The following is a 21,893-nucleotide window of genomic DNA, read 5'->3' on the forward strand; positions in this document are numbered from 1 at the left end:
CCATTTGATCAAAAATCATGCATTTCAAAACTGCGGAGTGTTGGCCGAATCAGTTACAGTAGTATTTATCCTTTTGAAACTGCACACCTCGAACCCATACATACCTCTCAGATGGGACTTGAACACACAAACTCTGGTTTAGGACTATAAAGAAAGCTGAGTGCTGAAGAATTGATGCTTTTGAACTGTGGTGTTGGAGAAGACTCTTGAGAGTCCCTTGGACTACAAGGAGACCCAACCAGTCCAAACTAAAGGAGATCAGTCCTGAATATTCATTGAAAGGACTGATGTTGAAGCTGAAACTCCAATGCTTTGGCCACCTGATGCAAAGAGCTGATTCATTTGAAAAGACCCTGATGCTGGGAAAGATTGAAGGCGGGAGGAGAAGGGGACGACAGATGGTTGGATGGCATCACCAACTCAATGGGCATGAGTTTGAGTAAACTCCAAGAGTTGGTGATGGACAGGGAGGCCTGGCGTGCTGCAGTCGGATCACAAAGAGTTGGACACAACTGAGCAACTAAACTGAACAAATCCACAATCTCTCAGCTGAAACCACACACTTGGTCTCAGGATGTAATGAAACTCAGGTTCTTTCTGTCTCAGTGCAGAAGGAATTCAGTGAGAGGAAAAGCAATTGACAAGAAACAGATTTAAGAATAGGATGCTTGGAAGGATACAAACTGGTAGGCAAGAGGCTCTGCCCCAGAACTAAGTGGGAAAACAGTTTTATTCAAGATAAAGTGAAAGCTGCTCAGTAGTGTCCACCACTTTGTGACCCCATGCACTATACAGTCCATGGAATTTCCCAGGCCAGAATACTGGAGTGGGTAGCCTTTCCCTTCTCCAGGGGATCTTCCCAACCCAGGGACTGAACCAGGGTCTCCTGCATTGCAGGCAGATTCTTTTATCAACTGAGCTATCAGGGAAGCCCATTAAGGAGATAAACACTCGATAGACAAGTATGTGCCATCTCAGAAGGTAAGATGCCCTGGGAGATACATACCCCACAGATAGAATGTGGTCCATCTCAAAAGGCAAGAGCAGCCCTGGGAGATAACACTCCATAGAGTGTGGGCTGTATCAGAATGTGAGAGCGGCCCCAGGGTATGGGGTGTTAGTTTTTATGGGCTGGCTAATTTCACTATGGGGGAGGATTACTCCATTTTTTTGTGGGGAAGGAGCAAAGATTTTTAGAAATTGGGTCACCACCGACTCTTTGGTCTTTTATGGTTGACCTTAGAACTGTTATAGCATGTATGGGTGTGTTCATGTAGCGTATGCTAATATGTAATAATGAATGTGTAAGAATGCTCAACATCCATGAAGTTGAAACTTCCACCATCTTGGGCCTGATCTGTTCTAACCAGTTTTTGTCCTGAACAGCTATGACCTTCTTTTAAAAGTTGTATCCTGGGAATTCTCTTGCAGTCCAGTGGGTAGGGCTTGGTGTTTCCTGGCCAGGGAACTAAGATCTTGCAGGGGGAAAAAAAAAGATTATGCCCTGTCCCTTTCCCTCCTTTCTCATTTTCTTTGGTGCCTTCTGGTTGTTTGTAGTTTTTTTAAAAAAGTTTGTTTTGGTTTTCTTCATTGTATTCCATTTAAAATAGAGAAGGCAAAGGAGGTTTCCTAGACCTTGAATCTTGCGGTCTACCTTGGGGCAAGTGGTTCTGAAAGCCGTGAAGCTGGACTGGGGGCCAGTTATAAAGAGCAGTAGATTGGCTACTTCAGCATCAATAGCTTCAGTTAATCAGCCTTTCTGGATTTGAATGTTCTATGTGAATTTGATATGTAAAACTGGTCTACACTTAGTAACAAATTCTTTTCGATAATTGGTTTTAGGTACTTTCTGCTCTTTTAAGTTCACATACGGGCCATTGTCATTTCCTAAAAGTGTTTAAAATGTTGTTTGAAATGTTGATGGAAAAAGTGTAGAGAACATAATGAATACTATTTGCAGGGGCTTTTATAACTCTTCTAGAGTAGGGGCAGAGCATGAAGGGTAGGAAGCTCAACTTTGAATTTCCAAATGTTTACTTGCACAATTCCTGAGAGTTATGAGAAAAGGAGAGAAATCAGAAAATCTAGAAGGTGGTTCTTGTCACCACCATCATTGCTAAGAAAAGTTAGGATTATTTACTGTTTCCTATTCTTTCCCAGTCAATTGATGAAGAACTTTCTCATTATCTTATCACTTAAAAAAAAAAAAAATCTTCCTATCACTATCAGGCAACTACTGGAGAGTCATAAACTAATAGCTAATAAGAAGGCTACTGTGCACACTGTAAGGATTAAAATATAAAACTTTAATCTCTTTTCACCTCTGGACTTGCGCATTCCCTCTTCTCACTGGGGCTGTGAATACTGTACAAGGAAGCCTGCTCACATATTTTACTTTTTGAATGAACCCTTTTGTTCATAGCTCAAGTTTGGTCAGTTTGAAAGAAAATAGTTTGTTTAGATGATACTACACACCTTCTATTATGTACTGTCAGAATTTTTAAGTTAGGAAGGACAAGCATTTTTTGGGTGGTGGCAGAACTGTTGAATCCATGTCTGGGTTTTGAAGTGTTCTTTCTTTCAAAATTTGGATACTCTTATTTCTTGTACTTATTTCCTAATGAATCTTTTTAAAGCTTCAAGTTTTAAATCTTAATTTTTACACAATGGGATAAGATATTATTAACATGATGAGGCAAGTCTTAGTGACTAAAAACTGTAACTGCTGTAACTAACTGGGACAAATCGTAGCTGGCAGCTAAGCTCAAAGTTTAATCATGTCCAGCATGAATTAGCTGTTCGAGTCAGAGCTTGATGTGTTAAGTGACTCTACTGTCTGTGGGTTTCTCTGTGTGTAAACATTCTGAGGCAGATTAATCTTTTAGTGCTTCTTTGATTGAAAAAATTCAAGTGTTTTTTTTTTTTTTCATAATTAGATGAAGAAAGTGAAGTGAAGTGAAAGTCGCTCAGTCATGTCCGACTCTTTGTGACCCCTTGGACTTAGTCCGTGGAATTCTCCAGGCCAGAATACTGAAGTGGGTAGCCTTTCCCTTCTCCAGGGGATGTCCCAACCCTCCCTACCGAAGTCTCCCACATTGCAGATGGATTCTTTACCAGCTGAGCCACAAGGGAAGCCCAATTAGATGAAAGGAAAACTCAAAATTGGCTTAACGAGTTGATTTCAATTTATTGGTCTTATATCCTGAGATCTATCTAGTTAAGTTCATTTTTAGTTCTAATACTTTTTTTATTTCTTAGCATTATGCACATAGACAATTTGTCATCTGTGAATGAAGACAGGTTTACTTCTTCCTTTCTAGTCTTTATGCCTGTAATTTCTTTCTCTTGCCTGCACAAGCTGGCTTAGAACCTTTAGTGCAATGTTGTAGAAGTGAGGAAACTATATCCTTGCCTTTACAGAAACCTTCCTTTGGGACTGTCTTCTTCCTTACCCTACAATGTCCAGTGTCTTAAATCAGATTGGAAGTGTTCAGATGGATTGGAAAGAACAGTATTTAGAAGATAACCAATATACTGCTCCTACAGTGTGAAGTTAGGGATTTGTGTTTTAGACTAAAGAATGCTGCAGCCAAGAGTGAGCTTGTCATCTATGACCTATATTTATTGTAGTAATACAGTCTGACTGAAGATAATTTGAAGTGGACATACTCACATACTGTTGTAGGATGAGTTAAACATAGGGTGGAAGCTGGCTTAAAATAAAAGAGACCTTCATGAGAAAACAGGTAAGCCTACTATCAAACACCCACTCCCATCTTTTCCAAAACTATTCAAAATCTAACAGTCTAAACCTTGCTAAATATTAGTATTGGGTAGCTTCAAGAAAAAGGGATAATCTTTTATTTGAAACTACTATCTTTTGACTTTATAGTTCAACTTATATGTTTAGGAGTTTAACCAAAGAAATTAGATAGATAAAAGGAAACTTTTTGAAATTATTTTCCAGCTCATTAAATGCAATTCTTATGTGTTCAGAATGATCTTGTATTTTGCAAATTGCTATGTATCTAGTAAGTCAGGTGCCTACTTCCTGTTACTTTTAAGTCAGCATATTAATAAGAGAAAGAGTATTGAAGAATACACGAGAAAGGGGAAAAACTTACAAAGCCTGTATTAAAACCTAGAACCTTCATAGAGTATTGAAAAATAGTTCTGTTACTTGAGAGCTACGTGTAAAGTGTACTTTGTTGTTGGGAGTTCTAGATGGGAGTGCTTTATTGCTGACATTGCATTTAAATTTTGTATTGTATAGATACTTGGATTTGAACTGCATTTTGGAATTTATCAACATTTACAATGCCACCAGCAGTTGGAGGTCCAGTTGGATACACCCCCCCAGATGGAGGCTGGGGGTGGGCAGTGGTAATTGGAGCTTTCATTTCCATCGGCTTCTCTTATGCGTTCCCCAAATCTATTACTGTGTTCTTCAAAGAAATTGAAGGTATATTTAATGCCACCACCAGTGAAGTGTCATGGATATCTTCCATCATGTTGGCTGTCATGTATGGTGGAGGTGAGTATCCACTAAGGCCTGATTTTTTGATTTTCACTAAGCAACCAGATACTTTGTTTTAGGTAACTTTTTAAAAAATGTTTTATTCATGAGGTTTGAAATCATACTCCTTAAAGCTTTGTGTTTAAAATAATCACAGTTTTAATTTTAATTAACAATGACAACTCTTGCTTTGCATGTTGCACTATAGTATTCCAAAAACAGAAATAAGAAATTGTTAGGTTTTGTTCCAGCTCAGTATCATTGGACTTAAAGCTCTTAGAAAAATTTCATGTGCACAACTGATTTTGCTTATTGCTTCTGCTAGATTCTTGATATAAATGTAAATAAAAATTCTTTTTAATTGATGTTGGGAGGATTGAAGTAAATCAGGCTAACTTGACTATCACAGTTCAAAGTCTCACGTAAAATCTTTTCATGGTGTTAGAATTAAAGACGTGGATAAACCCCTCCTTGTTTTGTTCCTTGTGATGTAATTAGTTCTACAGCATTTCAGCTGCATCTTAGCTTAAGTTTTATCATTTTTTACCCTTCTGTTTTCTTCCACATGTTGTAAAGGAGTGAAGGAAATGTGGAGAGTAACTTGCTTACCTCAACATCATTTAAAATAACTGGGGTTATTTGTTTGCCTTGGAACATCAAATCACAATTTAACATATAAAAGTCAAAACCTCTCATAATAATAAGTAGTTGCTTAGTTAGCAGAGATTCTAAAGTTAAGTGTATTTATTTACTGGGATTGACAGCTCACATGTTGATTATGTAGCCAAGCTTTCGCTTTTTTTTTTTAATGATAATTTAGTACCTCAGAGGAACTTCCCTAATAGCTCAGTTGGTAAAGAATCCACCTGCAATGCAGGAGACCCCAGTCGATTCCTGGGTCAGAAAGATCCACTGGAGAAGGGCTAGGCTAGCCACTCCAATATTGTTGGGCTTCCCTTGTGGCTCAGCTGGTAAAAAAATCCACCTGCAATGCGGGAGACCTAGGTTTGATCCCTAGGTTGGGAAGATCCCAAGAAGAGAGAAGGGAAATGCTACCCACTCCAGTATTCGGACCTGGAGAATTCTATGGACTGTATTAGTCCACGGGGTCGCCGGACATGACTGAGCGACTTTCACTAGTACCTCAAATTATTTTCACATAAGGCCTTTAAAGAGATTCTGTATTTCATCTGTAAAACCTTAGCTTTAGGCTTCTAAATTGGTGGCAGATTCCACCAATATATATATGTATATTTTAACCCATATTATCAAGCTGTACACACATATTCCTCACTAGGCTAGGTCTAAGTTATAGAGGACACTGATCTTGATTTCTCCCTTGAAAAGTCTGTAATCCTGTTGAGACAATAATGTAAACAACTCATGAAACAGGAATAAGTATTTGAAGTCATAATTTAGTTCAGTGCTTAATCTCATTGCACAGAAAAAGGGTAAGCTGGCTGCCTTAAGGGGACATAAAGTGGGAATGGAGATCGAAGATTTATTTTTTTTTCTGCAGAATGTTTCTGTGCTTTTTAAATTCTGAATGCATGTTTGTTTTGTCTGTTATAAGATTAAGTACTTTTTTTTTTTATTATTATATTACTTTTTTTTCATGAGTCCAGAGAAATTAAAAGGGATTTTGGACATTTTCTAGCTTCTGAGAACCATTAATTTTGGAGGCTCTGAACTCCATCTGCTAGGATTTCTAATCAGATTTTGACTCTGATGGCTTGAAGAAATTGATATTATCTAGAGGTACTCCAGGTGTTCAGAGTATTTTTAAGCTGACTACAAACAACAGGTTCACATGTTGTAATTCTGAGAGCAAGAGCTTGAAAGCTGTTGGCATTTTGCATCAGAAGTAAGTGATGTCAGTAGTGCTGATTGCACATGACACTTTTCTTTTGGGAGAACAGTTTCTTGTTTTCACCCAGAGATAACTAGCACATTTCTTTGAATCTGTGTTATAATAGGCCTATAAACTGTACCCTTCTCTATTTTTAATGATAGCTAATTGGGGTCATCCTTCCTGAAATAACTCTGAAAGACGAATTGCATATCAAGAACCTCGTGGCATAATTTTTACCAAATGGTTATTTTGTTTTGTTTGGCTCCTAGGTGGTTGGCCCCTTTAAGAATTATTTTTAAAACTGCCTTAACCTTTAACTTGTGCATTTGGGCCACTCCCTCAACCCTAATCATTTTGCTTTAGGAGTGGTTTAGGGTTCATGCCTGCCTGCCTTCCTCCTTCCTTCCTTTTCTCTTCTTAATTTCTTTTTGTGTGCTTTGGTTCACAGATACATACTGGTTCTTGTTAAATTATATTTTTAAAGGATAGGATCTTAGTTACCTACAGTTACCTACTCTTGGGTTGCTGGATTTTTTTTCCTCTTTTTTAACATGAAAGTATGAATTTACATATTTTTAGTTCCACAGTAATGTCATCTTAACATTCCTAACTTAAAATACTTCAAACTTTACAGCATTTTACTTTTACTTCACAGTGTCAACAATGTGGCAGTCTTTGTGGGCTTTGTAACTCTGATTATACAAAAATCTGTTTAATGACTAATGATATTTTTTCAGTATTTAATTCTTTCATCATATATAAACTGTAAATTCAAATTATTTCCAAACCAGCCGTGGCCTAATATTTTCATGAAGTGACTTAAAAGTTTGATGAAAACTTCTTTAGACACATCCCTGGTTGAGGCTGAATTCTCTCTTGCAGTCATCTCTTGACCCAGCCTTTTAAAGAGAATTGGTCCTCTGAAATACTAGGATATCAAAAGCTTTAATTACTTCTTGCGTGTTTATTGTACGTATGTATACATATACAGGGCTTCCTAGGTGGCACACTGGTAAAGAATCCGCCTGCCAATGCAGGAGATGCAAGAGACTGGGTTTGATTCCTGGGTTGGAAAGATCCCCTGGAGAAGGAAATGACAACCCACTCCAGTATTCTTGCCTGGGAGATCCCACAGAGGAGTCTGGCAGGCTACAGTCCATGGGGTCCCACAGAGTCAGACACAACTGAACGTACATACATATACATATGGTATAGGGAAAAGAAAGTGAAGTCGCTCAATCTGTCCGACTTTGCGACCCCGTGGACTGTAGCCCACCAGGCTCCTCCATCCATGGGATTCTCCAGGCAAGAATACTGGAGTGGGTTGCCATTTCCTTCTCCAGGGGATCTTCCTGACCCAGGGATCGTACTCGGGTCTCCCGCATTGCAGGCAGACGCTTTACTGTCTGAGCCACCAAGGAAGCCCCATACATATGGTATATACGTACGATATTCAGAATATGTGTATTCTGTTTTTAAAAATAGACTTACTATCTTCTCAGGAGCTAAGATAGAATAAACAGAATAATGTAAGAATTTACTGTGCTAATGGAAGAAAAATTTGAATTTGTATGTCTTCTGCTTTGTAACTCTGAAACCATAGTTCCAGAAACACATATGTAATGGAGAGAAAACGGGATAGTTTTGAAACTTGGTTCTTGCTAGCTTTGTGATGTTGCAAGTTCAAATATCAGTTCTCCTTGTGTCCCCTTCCCTGATGACCCTTGCAGTGACCCTTTCTTTTTGTAGTCATCTGCCTTAACCAGGTGTCATGTAAACAAAGTTGTCATGTCCAGAGCCACCAAGTAGGGATGTAAGTATTCTTGTAATAAATGAAATTCAGTGAATGTGGAATGTCATTCAAGTTTGTAATCAACAAATATTGTTAGTCTACTTAAAAGTTGTGTAACAGCTTTTGAAACATTGTTTGCTTTGGATAAGACACATAATTAAGACTTAAAAGGGGAGTTACAATTTCAAGTAGAGAGAGGCCATTTGATTTTTTTGTATTTGAAAAATACATGAAATGCACAAAATCTTTTCGTGATTCTTATAACACTACACATTTATTTGGTTTCTTCTCTCACGTTAAGGAAAAACTGATTTTTTGGTATGTGTATCTTTAGCTGAGAAAATTTAATCTTGTTTGCATTGTTAGACCTGATGATGGTTTGACCATTATCTGACTAAATCTTCTCCTACGAACATTTTTTCATAGTTTTGATACCACAAAATATAAGCATAGAACCAGGTTGAAAGGCATTCAATTCAGTACCTGAGATATATAGGTGTAATTAGGAACAGTTTTGTTTTAAATTTAGATGTCCTAATCACAAAACTACTGAACTTGGAAAAAATAATTATTTTTCCCTTTGCTTTTTCTTGTTTTTAAAAAATATAACACAAACCACATTATCTCATCAGACTGCCTGTCCAAAAATATAGAGCAAACTTACTAAATATGTGTTGATCATATCCTTGATAAATCAAGAAGCCTATGAACATGTTATCAAGGTGTTTTCAGCCTATTCTGCCTTATAAGAGAAAGATTAAGGATAGGCTAGAGTCTTATATTTTAGTAAAATTCCATCCAGTGTTTCAAGTCAGAGAAGGTACAGAGTTAATGATTCTTTTACCATCTTTATTTTCCAGCACACATACCTATAAGACTATGAAATAATGATAGGTAGCAATATTCTTATCATTGCCTTTGTGTGTCTGCTAATTTTGGAGGACTTGTCACTTAATGCAGTGATCAGTGCCTGTGTACTACTGAACGTTTGGTTATCTTTTAGGTCCTATCAGCAGTGTCCTAGTGAATAAATATGGCAGTCGTCCAGTCATGATTGTTGGTGGCATCTTGTCAGGCAGTGGCTTGATTGCTGCTTCCTTCTGTAACACTGTGCAGGAACTTTACTTTTCTGTTGGAGTCATTGGAGGTGAGTTGATTCATTTTCAATATATTAATATTGCTGGTTATTTGGTATTCACCTACATTGGTCTTTCAGATATTTTGAATGAAAGTCCCTCATAGAAATTAGCTGATTATCATTTTGACAAGCAATTTAAGAGCAATAGAAAGAATTTTTAAAGAAATTGCTGTCATACCATAGGTATACATTGTTGAATAAATGAATGAATTGAAAGAAATCATTTATTTCTTGTCCTAAGAATAGTCAATGGTTGTAGATAAAATGTGTTCTGCAGTTTGTTGCAAGAGTGGTCACTGGTTACTATTTTATTACCTATTCCTCTTACCAGGGAATAGACATCTATTGGAGCACCAGAGAGTATTAAACATAAAGCACGAATTATTTGGTACAACATCCAGGTTGTTCTCTGAGTCTTGTTTTTTCCTTGTTATATTTGCTAGTTTGTATTGTTTAGATTCCACGTATAACTGGTAACATACAGTATTTGCCTTAGTCTGTCTGACTTATTTCACAGCATAATGCCCTCCAAGTCCATCCATGTTGTTGCAAATAGCAAATTTTTTCTGTTCTTTTTCATGGCTGAGTAGTATTCAGTTGCATATATTTATCCATTGGGCTTCCCCAGTGGTTCAGCGGTCAAGAATCTGCTTGCAGTGCAGGAGATGAAGGAGATGCGTGTTTGATCCCTGGGTGGGGAAGATCCCCAGAGGAAGAATAATGCTGTGATGAACAGTGGGTCTCTTGAGGTTTCATATATATTTTAGAATTTTTTTGTTCTATTTCTGCAGAAAATGTCCTTGGGATTTTGATAGAGATTGCACTGAAGATGTAGGTTTCTTTAGGTAATAAGGAGATTTTGACAATGTTGATTCTTCCAGTCCATGAGCACAGAATATCTTTCCATTTTAATCTTTTTGAATTATATACCTCTTATTTTAATTTCTTTGTCTGGTTAAGTAATGCAAAATATGTCTCTGACATTTATTGTAATATATGATTCTTTTTTTTTCTTCTCCCCAGGTCTTGGGCTTGCCTTCAACTTAAATCCGGCTTTGACCATGATTGGCAAGTATTTCTATAAGAGACGACCGCTGGCAAATGGACTAGCCATGGCAGGCAGCCCTGTGTTCCTCTCTACCCTGGCCCCCCTCAACCAGGCTTTCTTTATGATCTACGGCTGGAGAGGAAGCTTCCTAATTCTCGGGGGCTTACTATTAAACTGCTGTGTGGCTGGAGCTCTGATGAGACCAATAGGGCCCAAGCCAACCACTGCAGAGAAAGAGAAGTCTAAAGGATCCCTTCAGGAAGCTGGAAAATATGAGACGAAAAAGGGGGCAAGTGATGCAAATACAGATCTCATTGGAGGAAACCCCAAAGAAGAGAAAAAATCAATCTTCCAAACACTTAATACATTCCTGGACTTAAGCCTGTTCAAGCACAGAGGCTTTTTGCTTTACCTGTCTGGAAATGTGCTCATGTTTTTTGGACTATTTACACCATTGGTCTTTCTTAGCAATTATGGCAAGAGTAAGCATTACTCTAGTGAGAAGGCTGCCTTCCTTCTTTCCATTCTGGCTTTTGTTGACATGGTAGCCAGACCTTCTATGGGACTTGTAGCCAACACAAAGTGGATAAGACCTCGAGTTCAGTATTTTTTTGCCGCATCTATTATCGCAAATGGACTGTGTCATCTGGCAGCACCTTTATCCTCTACCTATATAGAGCTCTGTATCTACGCGGGATTCTTTGGATTTGCTTTTGGGTGGCTCAGCTCAGTACTGTTTGAAACGCTGATGGACCTTGTGGGACCCCAGAGATTCTCCAGTGCTGTGGGATTGGTGACCATTGTGGAGTGCTGTCCTGTCCTCCTGGGACCACCAGTTTTAGGTATAGTATGTCTCCCAATTTCTATGGTTCTATTAACATAAAACAGGCAGAGAAGATTGGGAAGGTGATGGAAACAAAAGTCAGTGGGCTGCTTGATAGTCCTTCTCATTTCTGTATCCTCAGTGTGACATGGTGTTTATCATATCATAATTGCTCAAATACTTGAATTAAGGTGAATCATCAGATTGAAAGAAGAATAAAAACTACTTCAAACACATATTTATTAAAATATTTAAAAATAACAGTAGGTACCATGGGTACAGTAGGTGAGGGCTATAGTATACCAGGGACTGTCCTACTGATCATTTTCTATATTCTGTCATATATTACAAGTCTATGATGTTGAACTATTACTGTCCTCATTTTATAAACCAAGAAATAGAGGCTTCTGAAAGTGAAATTACTTGCTTGCCCAGGATCACACAGCTCGTGAGTGACTATAAAACCTGATGTATTATTCTCTCAAGAATGCTAACCAGTTTACATTTAAAAATTATCATTAATACAAAATACAACAATAATTTCGACTTCTGGATGCGACTCAGCTTTTCAGATTATACAGTATAAAGTCGGGAAGGATACATAACAAAAGACCCATTACTGACCCATCAGAACTTTTCTACCCTCTCTCCTCCCTGTACCTAAGTGAAGTCGCTCAGTCGTGTCTGACTCTTAGCAACCCCATGGACTGTATAGTCCACCAGGCTTCTCCGTCCATGGGATTTTCCAGGCAAGAGTACTGGAGTGGGTTGCCATTTCCTTCTCCAGGGGATCTTCCCAACCCAGGGACTGAACCCGGGTCTCCCACATTGTAGGCAGACACTTTACCATCTGAGCCACTAGGGAAGCCCTCCCTATACCTAAGGAGACTATAAATCCTGTCCATTTTTCCTTCCTAAATCTCTATCTGATCTGCCCATTTTTCCTCCATCAGAACTACTGCTCTTACCCATATCTTCTATCAGTAGCCTTCTAACTTTACCCATATCCACTCTAGCTGTTCTCCAGTCTCTTAGGACACTCCAGTTACTTCCCGCGTTCTTAGGGTGAAGATGAAATTCCCTACTGTGGCTCCTGGTACCTGCCTGGCCTGGCCCACCTTCTCCAGCCTCATTTCCTACCACCCAGTTTGCTCTCTGTGCATCCCCTCTCACCTGGTGCTTCCTCCTACCACCTGCCTTTGCACCGGCTGTTCTCTGCCCGGATCCTTTTCCCATCTCCTTTCTCCTAGATTAACTCTTATCCTGTAAGTCTTGGTTAAGTTTACACTTTAAGAAAAGCCTTCCTGGGACTTCCCTGGTGGTCTGGTGACTAAGTCTCCTTGCTCCCAGTGCAGGGGGCCTGGGTTTAATCCCTGGTTGGGGAACTAGATCCCACATGCTACAACTAAGAGTTTGCATGCCGCAACTAAAGATCCTGTGTGCCACAATGAAGACCTGGTGCAGTCATAAAAATTTTTTTTTAAGATAAAAACCTTCCTGGTACTGAGTTTCACACTGGGGTAAACTATTTTGTTAGCATGTCTTAAGGCTTTAACAGAAAACGGCAAGCAATAAAATAATAACCTGTTATCCCACCACACAGAGACCATTGCTGGTAGCTAATTTGCTATTTGGGGGAACAGATAAAAGCACATATTCTTTCAAAGAAAATGTGTGCAGTGCCGTAATAAATGACCTTTTGGAACCTCTTTGCACTGATTACATTTCAATCAATTTTCTTAAAGAGAAAAAAATTTTTTTTTAATTTTTTTTTTTTGAGAAAAAATATTTTTAATGCCTGCTTATTATAGAACTGTACCCTGCAAGGCTCCTCTATCCATGGGATTTCCCAGGCAAGAATACTGGGATGGGTTGCCATTTTCTCCTCCAAGGGATGTTCCCAATCCAGGGATCAAACCCATGTCTCCTGCATTTGGAAGGTGGATTCTTCACCAGCGAACGCCTGGGAAGCCCTCTCCTTAATAGAGTTTTAACCAACCCCCAGCATTTTTTTTTAGTAAACTTTTTTTTCCATTTAATAAATATTTACCAAGAAAAGAAAAGCCTTCCTGACCCTTCTTACTGGCCCAAACCTCCTATTTTCTGCCTTCAAACATTTCTGTAGCACTTGTCACAGTCTGTGTGGTTATTGGATTAACATTTCTCTTCTCTGCTGAACTGTTACCGCCTTTGCTCACTCTTAACTCAGGGCTTAACAGACCCAGGGCTGTATTAATATATAGAAACTAAGTATTGCTGAGTGAGTGATGCCCTGCATTGGAAAACCATATGGAATCATATTTGAATTGGTTATTATATCTTTTATATGTGTAGAGTTTTCCAAAGTTTCTTTAAATAAGTTTCTTTAATATCAGACCTCATAAAAACGTGAATAGAAAAGACTGTGGTGTGTTATTTGCAAATTTACTTGACTACGGAAACATGAGGGAGGTAGCCTGAAGCACAGAGGTTATGGGTGCACGCCTCAGAGTCAGACTCACTGGGTTTATTTTATTTTTTTTTTTTTTGCCAACCCTGCCCTTCCCCTCGCCCCAGACTCACTGGGTTTAAAGCCAACCTGTATAACTTAAAACTTTGTGACCTTCCTTAAAGTTTCTATACTTCAGCTTTTATGTTATACAATGGGAATGATGATAGAATCTTCCTGTTGTGAGGTTAGAATGGTGGAAAGTATTGCTGTTAGTTAATGTTTTAGCAGAGGATGAGTGTCCCCAGGAATGCTCTTTGGGAAATGCTGATGTCAGAAAAAGTGCATTGGCCTGGGAGACTGGAATTACCTCTGTGACGGGCAAGACTCTTAAACCTCTTTTGAGCAAATTTTTCCATTGTATATTGAGAAAACTGATTTTATGTGATCTCAAGTGTTAGGCCCTCAGCCGTATCCAACTCTTTGGACTGTAGCCTGCTAAGCTTCTCTGTCCATGGGATTCTCCAGGCAAGAATACTGGAGTGGGTTGCTATTCCCTTCTCTAGGAGATCTTCTTGACCCAGGGATCATATACAGGTTTCCTGCTTTGCACACAGATTCTTTACTGTCTGATCCACTAGAGAGCCCCAGGTAACCTCAAGGACTTTGCAATTCAAAATTACCACGATTTAATAATTTTCAAGTTGCTAAAGATAACAGAATGTGTGGGGACACCCCAAATCAGTGTGACATCATAGACGAAAGATCAAATAATTTTGAGCAGTTTCTTTTTACACTAATTTGGCATTTATGAGCTCTTTGAATGGATCCGTAAACTTTATTTGGGAAAGGGTATAATTGTTTACCCTCATAACTTTTTTTTTTAACATTCCTCAGGTCGTCTCAATGACATATATGGAGACTACAAATACACATACTGGGCATGTGGCATAATCCTTATTGTCGCAGGCATCTATCTTTTCATTGGCATGGGCATCAATTACCGACTTCTTGAAAAAGAACAGAAAGCTGAGAAGCAGCAGAAAAAGGAAAGTAAAGATGAGGAGACCAATGTAGATGTTGCTGAGAAGCCAAAAGAAGTCATCGATGCAGCAGAATCTCCAGAACATAAAGCCACAGAAGAAGACCCCAAAGAGGCGGAGAGTCCAGTTTGAACCTGTGGGACTGAAGGGTAAATGGTGCAGCTCATGACCCAAAATATTCTATTGGCCTGTGATCTACCAGTGGTGCTCAGTGCAAATACTGGACATTTCTGTGGGAATCATACCAGGGGTTTATTGATGGAATTTTTGTTTCACTCCTTACCAGTAGCCTGGATTAAAAATGCCTAGCCTTGGGAAGGGAGTGGTTGAAAAAGAATGAGAAAAGGAAGTCAGTTTGTTTGTTTGTTTGTTTGTTTAAATCTTTGCTTTTAACAGTGTCATGAAGATTATAATACGTGCCTTAAGTTTTAGTCTTTAGGGAGCCTTAACTATTAAAACTATTCTGCTTAACTCATCCATTTTCAGTGTTCCGTTACAAATAAAAATAACTGCTTTGAGGCAAATCTAAAATTTTAAATTAATTTTGTTTCATATTGTCACTAGAAGATTTGAAAGTTGGTGGTTTTATAAAACCCTGACTAAAATATTTTCCTAGCATCAGTAGTTGCTTGGCATATATGCCTGCTAGATATGTATTTAGGAAATTTAAGGCATGAAACTTTGAAAACATCTTGGCTTTTCTGGATGCATTGTACTTACTCATCATCAACCCTCCAGTGTCTTTTCTTGGGTTGCTTATTAGAAGTCAAGTGCTTGAGAGTTGATTTCATTAAATTACTATTTTTCTTCCCCTTTCCAAAGATACATTTTGCGTAGTCATAGATAATTGCCCTTTTTGAGATTACATTCTATTTTTTTCAATGTAAAAATTAGTATTAAAATACACAACTATGTATTCGTGCCTCCTCACTAAATTAAATGTAGAAAGCTATTTCATACAGCAGCTGAATTCAGCTTAAACTTTTCCAAAACTTCAGGTAAACTGTGAGACTTGGAATCTTTTTTGCTGTTTTCCTGGAATTGTACGCCTTTGATTCCCAGTGGTTTCATTTATATCCATATCTAGCTTAGCACTGAGTGTGAGATACTCAGTCTGTGTAGTGTTTGCTAATTAAAGAGAACCATAGAAATTTGGCCCACAGAAACCAATAGGGATAAGATTGGGAGAGAAGTTGCTATTTTGGCTTATCAATAAATAACTCCTTTTCTTTTTCTGATAAGGCCTTAAAGGAAATTATGTTTTGCTTAGAATTATTGGGCATATTCTTATTCTTCACACAACCCTAAAGATTTTGTGACCCTTTTTCACTTTATCTGAAATGTAAAGAAATGGGTTTAGTATACAGATAGGGAGGGGGACAGACCAGAATGAAAACTGTAAATTTTTTTTAACCTAGTATCTTTTAAATTACAGCAGGAAGATAATGTTAGACATTCAATGAATTATATTCAATGCATTTTAAAATATTGCGGTTGACAGTGTGAAAGTATAGACATAAAACCTTATTTAACAGGCTGGCTTTTTAAAATAAAAATTTTCTTTCTTTTTTTTTTTTTTTAAGAAATGTTTCTTCTTCCAAATGTTTATTTTCTTGAGGAAAATATTGTCTGTCTTCATTTTCATTATCAAGATTCAATCTGGCCCTTGCTAATGTTAAAAATTCAGCACATGTGCATTGGAATTTGTGTATATGGCTTATTTTGATTTTTCTCCTTAACCTCTTCTTCCAGGCAAGCAGGAGAGAAATTTTTTAAAACTACTTCTCTGAAAGCGTTTTGAAAGCAGAGCAGTTAATTTTAAGGACACAATGAAAACTCCCTTTCTGTGCTCAGGTATCATGGCAGATGGAGGAGGAATTTTAGGGGAGAAGCCTGCTGTGATTGTTGACAGGCTTGGCTCCAGTTTGGACTCCGCCATTTTCCACCGACCTAACCTCTGTATGCCTCTTTCCCTTTCTAAAAAGTGAGGATCACCCTAAGTAAAAAATGCGGGGTGGGGGAGTAAACCAGGAGTATAAGATTATTTTCCCCCATCCCAGTTGTTAAGCTGCATCTATACATAAGACCCTGCTTAGTATTTTTCCACTACCTGAAACTTGTTAGTGAAGTGATGAAATTTTGGTGCAGAATGATCACCATTTATTAGGAGGAAGGGTTCTCAAGTTGCTGTATTCAGAAGCAAAAGGTTAAAAACTGGCTCAAAGCTGGACTAAACAAAACCTTTTACCACCCAATCCAACTCTGACTTTTTCCCTGCTGAAGACACAGGCTTAAGGGATTTATTCAGGATCAGTTTTGGTAACAGAGCCAACACTAAAGCCCAATATAGGCCTGCTCTGCCATCTAGTCCTTGCTAACAATCAGCTAATCCTCTCGTGCTGCAGTGCTGTTTTCAACACCGGACGCATCTGAGCTTTCTGACTGGGCAGTCTTGTCCCTTGCTCCATGTAAGGACTGACTAGACTTCTTAAGTTTTATTTCACTTGACAGAGTTTCAGTGGCTGCTTTGGGAAAATAGAGTGCCTGCTTATCCTTGCTTCCCTCTGTCCCACATTCTGTTAAGTCACAAAACATATAGCTGTCTAGACTGTTGTGCCCAAAGAGGCGTGGAACTGGTCAAGAGTATGCTCTGAAATAGTCTCAATTCAAAGCTGAAAAATTGTTTAAGAAACTGGTAGACTGGACAGTTGCAGATGATCATGGCAACAAGACCATATTATCACATTATATAGTCATTTTTTGAGAACTGAAATCATCTTAACCTATTCAAAATAATTTCTACAAAAGTATTCAGAAAAGGATGATGCTAAAACAAACTATAGAAAATTCAGGGAGGTATTTTTATCCCTGATTTAATCATACTAATGAATAATCTTATTCTTGTTTTATTATATTGAATTTCAGATTGATAAATTCAGAATTGGTTTATATGAAAAACCTCAATGTCCAAGTTTTACATCTTCCCTAGGAAATGGTTCATAGTATAATAAATTTAATTATCAGGTGTGCATCACCCGCCCTCTTGTCGTTGGAAAGATGAGGAAAGGTGAACAGTGTATGTCCACCTTTGCAACATGGCTTGTTTTAATAATCAGATCAGGTACTTGAAGAAAGAGGTTAATGACAGACTTCGGCTGCTATGAAAACTTGTAAGGAAGTGATGGCCCAAGCTTGCCTGGCTTGCCCAAATGTGAGCAATTAAGCCAAGTTGCTTCAGATTAGAAGCATCTAAGGCGGTTTCACGGAGAAGGCAATGGCACCCCATTCCAGTACTCTTGCCTGGAAGATCCCATGGACAGAGCGGCCTGGTAGGCTGCAGTCCATGGGGTCGCTAGGAGTCGGACACGACTGAGCTTTTGACTTCACTTTCACGCATTGGAGAAGGAAATGGCAACCCACTCCAGTGTTCTTGCCTGGAGAATCCCAGGGACGGGGGAGCCTGGTGGGCTGCCGTCGATGGGGTTGCACAGAGTCGGACACGACTGAAGTGACTTAGCAGCAGCAGCAGCAAGGCGGTTTCAAATACATCATTCCTGAAATGTGTTTTAGCTTTAGGATTTCAGATTCAGTCATCCTTTCCCCACTTAGTCTGGGCCGTTGTGACAGTCATTCAGTAGAATATCTCTTCTTGGCTATACAGCACTGATTTACTTTTTGCTGGCTTTTTACCATGACTTGCTAGAAGACACTGGAATAGCTAGCAAAGAAATCACAGCCTATTGGTTGGTTAACAGTATAGACTGCCAGGGTTCAAACAAAGGCTTTGTGACCTCAAACCTAAGCATCAGGTGTTTTCTTCTGTAAAGGTGTTAATAATTAATGCCATTTGTTGCCCCAGGGCTGTCATGAAGTTTAGTTGATACATGACAGCTTGTACTAGGCAAGGGCTTAATAAGTGTAAGCACCTATTTAAAAAAAAAATATATATATATATATATATATATATCAAAGATATGTAGTACTTGGGGAAAAATTGAGCTCTTCTAATTCCCAAGGTGGGTGGAGCCTCACAGAGGGTAGTTTGGGAGTGACTCTTAAAGGTAAGACTCTTAGCTAAATGATCAAACTCCTTTCAGACCTATCCTCCTTTTACTCTTAGAAATGTAATGGTCCCTGTTTGGTAATGAATGAAAACTAACACCGCCTGAGAGGGGTGCTCTTTAAGTAGGTAGGTTTGAATCCCAAAGCCCTTGGTCTTTGTACACTGCCCCTACAAGGAAGAGGCACCTGATTAGTAACTGATAATCCTTTTCCTTCAATATTTGTGTTGATTCTAAAAAGAGCAGAAATATAATAAGCAGCCACTCATGATTGAAGTCCTCTCTACCTAGTTCTTAAATGTAAATGTTCTTAATGTAAACTGAAAGATTGATGAGCTTTGAATTTTTCCCTACTACATTGATAACATGATTTAAATCATAAATTGTCATCAGTTGGTGGCTGAATAAATTGGTACAACATATTGGCAAAGTTTTGCTGCTTTTATTGACTACGCAAAAGCCTCTGACTGTGTGGATCACAACAAACTGGAAAATTCTTAAAGAGATGAGAATAGCAGACCACCTGACCTGCCTCCTGAGAAATCTGTATGCAGGTCAAGAAGCAACAGTTAGAACAGGATATGGAAAAATTGACTGGTTTCAAATTGAGAAAGGAGTACGTCAAGGTTGTATATTGTCACCCTGCTTATTTAACTTATATGCAGGGTATGTCATGCGAAATGCTGAGCTGGAAGAAGCATAAGCTGGAACCAAGATTGCCGGAAGAAATATCAATAACCTCAGATATGCAGATGACACCACCGTTATGGCAGAAAGCAAAGAAGAACTAAAGAGCCTCTTGATGAAAGTGAAAGAGGAGAGTGAAAAAGCTGGCTTAAAACTCAACATTCAGAAAACTAAGATCATGGCATCCGGTCCCATCACTTCATGGCAAATAGCTGGGGAAACAATGGAAACAGTGACAGACTTTATTTCCTTGGGCTCTAAAATCACTGCAGGTAGTGACTGCAGCCATGAAATTAAAAGACGATTGCTCTTTGGAAGGAAAACCATGACAAACCTAGACAGCATGTTAAAGAAAGCTGAGCGCTGAAGAAATGATGCTTTTGAACTGTGGTGTGGGAGAAGAGTCTTGATAGTTCCCTGGACTGCAAGACCAAACCAGTCCATCCTAAAGGAAATCAGTCCTGATTTCCTGGAAAGACTGATGCTGAAGCTGAAACTCCAGTACTTTGGCCACCTGATGCGAAGAACTGACTTATTGGAAAAGACCCTGATGCTGGGAAAGATTGAAGGTGGGAGGAGAAGGGGACGACAGAGGATGAGATGGTTGGATGGCATCACCAACTCGATGGACATGAGTTTGAGCAAACTCCAGGAGTTGGTGATGGACAAGGAAACCCGGTGTGCTGCGGTCCATAGGGTTGCAGAGTCGGACACGACTGAGCGACTTAACTGAACTACTAGTTCCCAAGCATTGTTCTAAGTTTTGAGAATCCAGCCATGAACATAATAATGTCTTCACATGCATGCATCCTACCTACTTTGTAGTAAGGGAAAGCAGACAGTGAAGAGTAAGTTATAAGGAAAACAGGAATATGGATATAAGATAAAACTTTTATTAATTCATCACCTAGTATTTTTGGAGTGCTATCTATGTGCTTATCTGGTTTCTAGATAGAAGGCATAATAATGCTCAGGGTTCCTGGCACCCACAGCTTCTATTCCAGAGGGAAGACTGCACAGTAAGTGCTGTGACAGGACATCACATGGAGAAGTCTCTAACCCAACCTCAGGAGGGCCTAAAGCGGACAGAAAAGTATATACTCTTGGGCAAGTTAATTATTGTGAGGATTGTGAATGTACATTGCATACAGTTGACTGAACAGTAGTACTAGTTGAGCTCATAGTAGTTTTAAAAATTAAATAGGGTCAGTTGTCATCAAGCAGAACAATCACTGGAGTACATAAAGGCCTTTCCAGTATATCATCTGATTCATGCAATATCCTGGGGTGTGTGTTGTGTGTGTGCTCAGTCACTGAGTCATGTCCCATTCTTTGTGACCCCATGAACTGTAGCTTACCAAGCTCCTCTATCCATAGGATTTCCCAGGCAAGAATGCAGGAGTGGGTTGCCATTTCCTACTCCAGGGGATCTTCCCTACCCAGGGATTGAACCACTGTCTCTTGCATCTCCTGTGTTGGCAGGCAGATTCTTTACCACTGCACCACCAGTGGGTATAAATGGAAAACACCCTTTAACTGGGTTTTACCACTCTCCCCAACCCCTGCATACAGCTCAACTGCTGGAGCTGAAGGTTGTACTGGATGGAAGTTTGGAAACACAAGAATGAGAAAGGTTGTATCCTGGGTAATCTTGAAGGATGAATAGAGACCAATCACTTGGACTCTGCACCAATGAATTCACAATCTGACTTAACAGTCATTTTCCTTGGCTTTGGAATTCATAATGTGATTTCTTTACTTGTGAGATTTCCTTTCCTAATGTGCTTTACTGATTCCAGAATTAAAAATTTGCATTTCCGGAGCTTACTCTGGCCAGGTCCCAAGAGGAAGTGGCTAGCAGCCATTAAGAAGCCAGGAGGTGATTAAAAATCACCTGGTCTGCTGACGATCTGTACATCTATAGTTATCAAGAGAAGGTTTGTAATAGTTCTTGTCATTGTGGTCTATCTTTCCCTATCTTATTTTTTTTTCCTTTGAAACCAAAACAAAAATGTGTATCTGCTAAGTCGCTGCAGTCGTGTCTGACTCTTTGCAGCTCATGGGCTCCCCAGGCTCATCTGTCCAGGGGATTCTTTGGGCAACAACACTGACTGGAGTAGGTTGCCATTTCCTTCTCCAGGAGATCTTTCCCACCAGAGATCAAACTCATGTCTCTTGCATCTCTTGCATTGGCAGGTGGGTTCTTTACCACTAGTACCACCTGGGTGCTTTCGTGTTATGCTGTGCTTACTCGTTCATTCGAGTCCGACTCTTTGTGACCCCATGGACTATAGCCCACCAGGCTCCTTTGTCCATGGGATTCTCCAGGCAAGAATACTAGAGTGGGTTGCCGTGCCCTCTTCCAGGGATCTTGCCAACCCACGGATCGAACCCAGGTCTCCTGCACTGCAGGTAGATTCTTTACCATCAGAGCCACTAGGGAAGACCAAGAATGCTGGAGTGGGTATCCTAAGCCTTCTCCAAGGGATCTTCCTGACCCAGGAA

General features: G+C 39.2%; 1 protein-coding gene and 1 long non-coding RNA gene across 2 annotated transcripts in view; one reads left to right on the forward strand and one right to left on the reverse strand.

Moving 5' to 3' along the window:
* The window catches only part of SLC16A1 (solute carrier family 16 (monocarboxylate transporter), member 1), a 32,284-nt gene extending 13,161 nt beyond the window's left edge, over positions 1 to 19,123 (forward strand). The window contains exons 2-5 of the mRNA XM_010830789.1: positions 4,274 to 4,534; positions 9,164 to 9,307; positions 10,322 to 11,188; positions 14,495 to 19,123. Coding sequence (XP_010829091.1) covers positions 4,318 to 4,534; positions 9,164 to 9,307; positions 10,322 to 11,188; positions 14,495 to 14,772 — 1,506 coding nt within the window. The 5' untranslated portion in view covers positions 4,274 to 4,317 and the 3' untranslated portion in view covers positions 14,773 to 19,123. The remainder of the gene's footprint in view (positions 1 to 4,273; positions 4,535 to 9,163; positions 9,308 to 10,321; positions 11,189 to 14,494) is intronic.
* LOC104981608 overlaps positions 1 to 21,893 on the reverse strand; it is a 114,152-nt gene that overhangs the window by 77,647 nt on the left and 14,612 nt on the right. The window lies entirely within an intron of this gene.

This window comes from Bison bison, unplaced genomic scaffold, assembly GCF_000754665.1.
Source record: "Bison bison bison isolate TAMUID 2011002044 unplaced genomic scaffold, Bison_UMD1.0 scf7180017864519, whole genome shotgun sequence".
Taxonomy (NCBI): domain Eukaryota; kingdom Metazoa; phylum Chordata; class Mammalia; order Artiodactyla; family Bovidae; genus Bison; species Bison bison.